General features: G+C 32.9%; 2 protein-coding genes across 2 annotated transcripts; one reads left to right on the top strand and one right to left on the bottom strand.

The window, feature by feature from the left end:
- Positions 1-3,801: 3,801 nt before the first annotated feature.
- Positions 3,802-4,437, top strand: LOC146954249 (uncharacterized). The gene is made up of 2 exons (XM_085744094.1): positions 3,802-3,806; positions 3,909-4,437. The coding sequence occupies exons 1-2, from the start codon at positions 3,802-3,804 to the stop codon at positions 4,435-4,437; spliced, it is 534 nt and encodes a 177-aa protein (XP_085600220.1).
- Positions 4,438-6,110: 1,673 nt separating this feature from the next.
- On the bottom strand, positions 6,111-7,902 carry MYB305 (myb domain protein 305). Its single transcript, XM_085715478.1, has 3 exons — positions 7,674-7,902; positions 7,115-7,244; positions 6,111-6,831 (listed from the first exon to the last, which is right to left on the bottom strand). The coding sequence occupies exons 1-3, from the start codon at positions 7,831-7,833 to the stop codon at positions 6,345-6,347; spliced, it is 777 nt and encodes a 258-aa protein (XP_085571604.1). The 5' UTR covers positions 7,834-7,902; the 3' UTR covers positions 6,111-6,344.
- Positions 7,903-8,167: the final 265 nt, after the last annotated feature.

The raw sequence follows: 8,167 nt of genomic DNA on the forward strand, positions 1-8,167 counted from the left end.
CCACCAGGCAACCACCAGACGTCCACACCACCACCGGCCAACTTCTGCGACCACTCTCCATCTCCATCGTCGATCTGAAGTGAGAACAGAGAGATGTCTCCATCTCTCTCAACAAACCCTAATTGTTGGAAATTCTAAGGTAATGTGAAATTGAATGTATTTTCATTCAAATATGAATCTTCTTTGATGATTACAGGTTATTTAATTGATTGCCTTGAGTTTTCCATCTGTAATCTGTTGGTGTTAAACCTAGTTTTGCATCTGTTAGGTAATGTGAAATTGGTTCGAATTTTTGAGACAGAAAGTAAGATACATACAGTATGCAACAAGCTTAACAGAAGCCAACAAAAAACGTGCAAGCTTAACAGAAAGTAAGATACATACAGTATGCAGTAAGATTCCTAGTTTTCCATCTTTTTATTTCGTTGGCTTCTGTTAACTGTTAAGCTTGCTCCTTTCGTTGTCTTTTTGAAATTGTTGATTTTTGTTCATAAATTAATGACCTTTGTAATGTTGATTTTTGTTCATAAATCTTAAAAAATGACAACTCTGTAATTGATTTGTTCACGTTAATGATGAAAGTTGCTGTTTTAATATAAGTAGATAACTTGCTTTAGGTGATTTACCTAACTCAAAAGAATCAAACCAACAGCAAGATCAGGACAGAACAATCCTTTTGAGTTAGGTAAATCACCTAAAGCAAGTTATCTACTTATATTAAAACAGCAACTTTCATCATTAACGTGAACAAATCAATTACAGAGTTGGCAGTTTTTAAGATTTATGAACAAAAATCAACATTACAAAGGTCATTAATTTATGAACAAAAATCAACAATTTCAAAAAGACAACGAAAGGAGCAAGCTTAACAGTTAACAGAAGCCAACAGAATAAAAAGATGGAAAACTAGGTATCTTACTGCATACTGTATGTATCTTACTTTCTGTTAAGCTTGCACGTTTTTTGTTGGCTTCTGTTAAGCTTGTTGCATACTGTATGTATCTTACTTTCTGTCTCAAAAATTCAAACCAATTTCACATTACCTAACAGATGCAAAACTAGGTTTAACACCAACAGATTACAGATGGAAAACTCAAGGCAATCAATTAAATAACCTGTAATCATCAAAGAAGATTCATATTTGAATGAAAATACATTCAATTTCACATTACCTTAGAATTTCCAACAATTAGGGTTTGTTGAGAGAGATGGAGACATCTCTCTGTTCTCACTTCAGATCGACGATGGAGATGGAGAGTGGTCGCAGAAGTTGGCCGGTGGTGGTGTGGACGTCTGGTGGTTGCCTGGTGGTGGTGGTGGATCAACGATTTGTAAACTTGGTTGGGAGAAGAAGAGAAAGCGGGTTCTCTACTTACACTTTTGATGAAAGAGAAAATTGATGCCCAAATGTGAAATTGAATAGGAAAATATTAATTTTAATGAAGGGTATAATAGTAATTTCACAGAAAGAATGGGGTAGCGGTGGCACCCCTTGCTACCCCCAGTTCCGCCTCTGCCGATGAGAGTACAATGATATTACAATGATATTGCAAATTCTTAGGACATTTCATTCAACAATGTAAAAAGCCTGGTATTCAATGTCAAGGAACCCTTTGTTATTGGCTGGACAAGGGCTTCAGAATCCTCAGCAAAAATCCACTAGCATATCAGAGAAGAAATCGAATACATCGGCTGCAAATGTGCTACAAGTTGTTCAAAAACAAACATTAACCCAAATGGTCATGATATGAATAACAACTTAAAGAGAGAGCCAATACCACACAATCTACATTACAGATATGTGCACCATTTTGCAGATGAACATTTCAAAGTTCCAAATTTGAATATCACTAGCAACCATCAGAACAGAGGCAAGGTACTAGAGCAACCTACATCCTTGGAATACAACTGCGAAGACATCCCTACCACTTCCAGAAGACAAGTTTGTTGGAACAAAATGAGTTTAAACAATGCCTCTTAAGTTTTGATGATAACAAGTATTAAAATGCACTCTACATCTTACGACTTAGAAACATCGTGAACACCTCTTATGACTCCATAAATATGGACAACTTCTTACATCTTAATCATCTTATGCGACTCCAACAGTTTGGACGACATCATACAACTTACAACTTAGACCAACTCATACAACCTCATGACATTAATAACCAACATTTAGGACAACATCTTGGATAGACTCATACAGCTTGATTCTGTAAGTGACATCAACATGGCAGCACAAAAACAACATCATAATATACAGTATCAATGATAATCAACAACATCTTAAACGTCTTATATAATTCACATAATACTCGTATAACAATATCACATCATGGCAAAAGAAACTACTCATATAACCCTTAATTAAAATCCCTCTCATTTAAGGTTATTGATTTGGGACCTTACTATACATCTTAGGAGAGGCATAAAAATAGGTCAAAAATAGTCTAAGTCAACACTTCATCGTGGCACGTTTGGACATCCTAAAAATGGTTTCGTTTCTGGAAAAATCGTGGCACGTTGAGCTTCCATCGTGGCACGTTCATAGTTCGACAGACAACATCAGATTTTCTACCTTTCAAGTTTTCGTGCGTAAAACCTAAACCGTTAATCCGTTTTTGATGCCGTTTTCGCCTACGCGCTCCTGACACTAAGCTCTATCATATTCTACAGAAAAATTTAAGTTTAAACCACTCAAAAATTGTTTTCCAAAACCTCACTTAGTCACTTATTTGCAAAAACGCTTAACATCAATATTTCACACGACAATCCCGAATTCATCTACCCAAATCCAAAATACTGATTAGAACATTGTTATAGGATTAATCTATGAACTGTAAATCATCTATACATAGTTTTAACAAACTTCTATACTATCAACAATCTATAACAACCTCAAAACCCTAATTCTTAAACTCACCGACATCTCATCTAATCACATGGTTTTAACTTCAAAACTACTTCTGATAATCATCATAGGGATTATCTAAGGTCTATTTACAATCTCTACATCAATCTAATAACTTTTCATCAATTAATCCTCAATCTCACTCAAAACCCTAATTCTTCAATCTCTCAAAAACTTATCCCTAAACATGTTAGATGTAATCCCATGATTTACAGACTTAATATTAGTGAAAGATAGTCTCACCCTTACCTTATAACAGATGAAACCAGCAGCCTCCAGGTCTTCTCTCTCTTAGGTTCTTCTCTTCTCTTTTCTCCAAAAGCGTTTTACGTAAAAACATTTCTAACTTATGTTGTTATATTTATTTCTCCTTATTACTCCTCTCACCTCTAAACTTGCTCATCTCACATCACAGCCCCACTTCTAATATTTTTATTTTATTTTCATATCTTATTTTATTAAATAATAGAATAAGTCATAACATCTCATAACATCTCTAAAAATCATATAAATCTTATAAACCACATAAATCTCATATAATCACAATAATCATATAACTCTAATATAAATCACCTGAATATATATATATATATATATATATATATATATATATATATATTCTAAACTCGTCAAAATAATTAAATAAGTAAAGAGGGCGTTACAAAGGCCGTTGATATTCAAAGAGATGAAGTTATAATTTGTTCATCCGAACCTGAACAAGTTCATGAGAATCCAATAATTGAAGAAAATGAGTCTCATCCTTTAAAGGTTAATAGAGTTGATCCGGATGACATTGAGAATTCTTTAGAAAGGGATCCAGGAAAACGTATTCCAATTTGGCAATATCCACCAAATCAAAAGGATGCAATACGAAGAGCGTATCTAAAATGGGGTCCTTATCAATCAAAATTAGAAAACTATCCCATATCCGATATCGGGAAAGCACAAAGGCGATTTCAACACACTTGGTTTAGCTTGTTTTCTTCGTGGCTAGAATATTCGCCATCAGAAGATGCTGCATATTGCCTACAGAGTTATCTCTAAGTTGTGCTTTGTCTCCTGAGGATGGATATAAAGCTTTTGACATTGACACTATATGCACTCTTGTTGAAAAGTACCATCCCATGGATTTTAGTGATCAAGAGAAGATTAATTTGCCATTTCATCTTCGACATTTCCTTTTTGAGGCTCGCCAATCATCAACTTTCAAAAATTTATCAACTATTCAAGAATTATGCTCATGTTTGGCTGCCATCATTCCTGTCAATGGACAACCCCAAAATTACTTGTTGCTTGATAGGTTGTTGCATCTTATTATGACTCTTCCGGTTTCTACAGCCACAACTAAAAGATCTTTTTCGGCAATGAAAATTATCAAGTCTAAGTTAAGAAACAAGATGGGACCTGAGTATCTAGCAGATAGTATGTCAGTTTATATTGAAAGGGAAATTAGCGCATGTATTAGTTCCGAATCAATTATTGATGATTTCAAGGCACTCGGAAAGCGTAAAGTGCATCTTTAGGTATGTAATGAACGACTTTATTATATTATGTAGTTTAAATTTTGAATGATCGATTTTTGGTTTATTACGACTTAAATGTGTTGTGTTTAATATGATTTATATATTTTAGTTTATTTTGATGGTGAGATGGCGGCCACCCCAAACTTTTTTGTCTGGCTCCGCCACTGCTCATCGGAGTGTTACCTCCGCCATGAGCTATCATAGCATCGCGACACCGTAGAACCTCTTGTATGGTTATCTTTGTTCGAATACATATGATCTAATTAACACCAGATTAATAAACTAGAAGTTAATCCAAAATGTGTATAGTATGTAGTTTTACTTGTGTTAATCATTTTCCAAAATAAGTTGTATCAATCATATTCATATCTCATGATAGATTAATATTTAAGAGTTATAAATAGCACTTGTATAAAATAACAAATTTCAAAGGAAAAAGTTTTTTTGTTGACAACTTTTTGGTAAAAAAAAATAAGAGATACATATACGATATTCCATCCGTAACAAAATACAGGCAAAAGGATTTAAAAAGATAAATATTTTTTGTTTAAATTTTAAACCAAATACATTTTTTTTTAAATTCCATTTTGTTTACATTTTGTTATGAAGGGACTAATTATTAAGGTACGTGTTCCTTCAAAAAAAAAAGGTACGTGTAGTTATCCATAAAAACAAAAACATAATTATAATTTAAAAATATTCTTTTAATAACTTTTGATAACTTTTTTTATATAATCTATTGTCAAATAAAAAAAAAGTATTCGTAAAATGAGTAAAATCAACAACAGAATCAAATAAAATACAATTTTTACAGTATATCAGAATCATGCTTCTCCTGTAGTTAAGTTTGGAGCATAATCAACTTGTATAAAGATGATTAGCAAAAATTAAAAATATGATATCATGTGAGATATGTGACGTTTCAAGAATCTAGTTCTGTCTTAGTTTAAGCCTAAGTTAACCCCAATTGATTAATTAGAAGTAATGGAAGAAAAAAAAAGTGAAGAAAGCATTTGTATTTGTATTATGTGTCGATTAAACAAACAAAAAGAATATGGTGACAAAGATGTTAACTAAGTAAGGATTTGTACTAGCACTAAAAAGTGTAGCATAATCTATGCTTAAAGGGATCTCTAGATACACTATTTCCTTGCTTCGATTTTAACACCTAGCATATCTTTCCCATTCAAGTGAGGAACTTAGTTACTTTAAGAGTGCTTTATAGAATTTTAGTATAAATTGTAGTTTTAGGTTTCTTTTGATTTGATTTAATTTCAGACAAATGTAAGGGCAAAAGCAAACATGCTAGAAACATTTTTAAGATTATGTAACTAGGAAGGATCCAATATATCCTTAATGCTTGTTATCCATAAACAATAAAAAACCAAGATATAGCTCAGTATTATGGGTTGGAATATAGAAGTACTACTCCATGTTTATAAGCAAAATGTTTAATGAATTTGTCGGACTTAAATATAAGCAAATGTTATATATTTTAGGGTTAAATATGTTTTTGGTCCCTATAAATATGTCAACCTTATATTTTAACCCTAAAACATATTTATAGAAACCAAAAACATATTTAACCCTAAAAACATTTTTTCCCTAATACCATGAGGAGATGATTATAATAATTAGAGGTAGATTAGTAAATATCTTTCTATTTAACATGAAATCAAGAAAATTGAGACACTTTTTTGGCAAAGTTCTTTAAGTTTTATAAGCAAAACTGAGACACTTTATTAGCAGATTACATACTAAGTTGCTTTCAGAAAATCATTTTCCTAACTCAACTACACACCTTATGCTACAAATCCAAAGCTCATGGTTTTTGGAGCCTTATATCAAACTATAGCTTAAATAAACTAAAACTAAGAGTACTTATAAATTTCCTCATCTAAGTAAAACTAACAGTAAGGAGCAACTAAATTATATAGACCAGCTTTGTTTGTTGCATTAGCAACACTGAAATTTCCTTGAACATCATCCAAATTCCACAGACCATCCAACAAACTATCATCTTCTGTTGCATTAGGTACAGAAGAGTTTCCATTGAGCATAAAGTAACCCTGATCATCTGTTGTATTTGGATACATGTTGAAAATTTCTTGTCTGGCTTGAGATATATAAGGAATTCTATGGCTATTGTTTTCCTCAAACATGGACATGACACCTTTCATGTCCAAGTTGAATTGCAGTTGTTGTTGTTGCTGCTGCTGCTGCAATTGTTGTTGTTGTTGCTGCTGGTGAAATAACTGCTTTCTCAGAAATCGGTTTTTCGCCTTTTCGGAAGCATCAAATGGATTTTTTGCTTTTTTCTTGAAATGAGTCCTCCAGTAATTCTTTATTTCATTGTCTGTTCTTCCTGGTAAACTTCTTGCAATTGTTGACCATCTGAAAATTTACAAATTTATTGGTCAAGTCCTTGATTCAAACACCTTTGCCAGTATATGAAACATAGACATTGACACCAAATACGACACTGACGCATTGATACACAGATAATGATTTGAATAGTTGAATTAATTGAATATATTTATATGTGTTAGTGTCATGTCACTACCTGACACCAACACGTCTTACTGGAGACTCCTTCTATAAGAAGTGTCGGGTTACTTAATTGCCAATCATAAAAAAACATGTAGCTCAAAAATATTTGAGGATTTAAGAAATTTACCTGTTTCCCCACCTAGCATGAAGCTCTAATATTATGCTTTCTTCTTGTGGTGTTATTTGACCCCTTTTGAGATCAGGTCTTAGATAATTCACCCACCTCAATCTGCAACTCTTTCCATTCCTTTTCAATCCTATTCACAATAAAAACAATAAATTAAGCTACATAACAACTTGATCATAGTTGAAAAATAAACAGCTAACAAAAAACTTGATCATGGTTGAAGAGTACAAGTTATAAGCAACTTTCCTGTGATAGCAATTTGAACCGCAACATATATTTTTTTTCATGTCTCTGCAATGGACCTCTTGAAACTTATCTACTATAGCAGGTAAGGAAATATTATGTTAACTTCCTATTGCTATAGCAGATAAAATTCAAGAGATCCATCGTAGACATGACCAATGAGACCACCATCACTATCAATGCTACTATTAGAGATATAGTAAGCTAGTATCTAATTGATAACAAACTATATCTTTAATAGTTACTGCAACTGCAATTTAAAACCTTGATCGCTATTACGAGAAACAAGAGTAGAAAAAGATTGGTTTGTAATTACCTGTAAGCCTAGCAACTGAGTTCCATCTGCCTTCACCATGCAGCCTAACATAGTCAATCAACAACCTATCCTCTTCAGCAGTCCATGGTCCTTTCCTCCAAACCTCTTCCTCCATGATACCATGACCAATTTGGCCTGCCATCACTCCACGCCAATACATGTAGAATCAAATGTTTCAAACTTTGTGTGTGTTGGATAAAGTTGTTTGTCTTCCAATTTATGTGGCAATGATCTTTTGGTCTAGTGGTTGATGCTTATTTATACTTGTAGGTTTGCCCTCAACTTGATTCTATCACTCAATCAAGAGTCACTTTCTGATGATCTCTTCAATACCCGTTTCACTGTTTAAGGTAACATTGTTTATAAAGTATAATATAAATTAAGAAAAGGGTGTGCAAGTGACACTAACATAGCATCTTTATTCATTGATTGTCAATTGACCAAAATATCTTCACACTCTATAATATATAGGATTCTCCCGGATTTTAAAAATA

The sequence above is a fragment of the Medicago sativa genome, chromosome 1, assembly GCF_051527215.1.
Source record: "Medicago sativa cultivar Bolivia chromosome 1, Bolivia_mono, whole genome shotgun sequence".
NCBI lineage: Eukaryota > Viridiplantae > Streptophyta > Magnoliopsida > Fabales > Fabaceae > Medicago > Medicago sativa.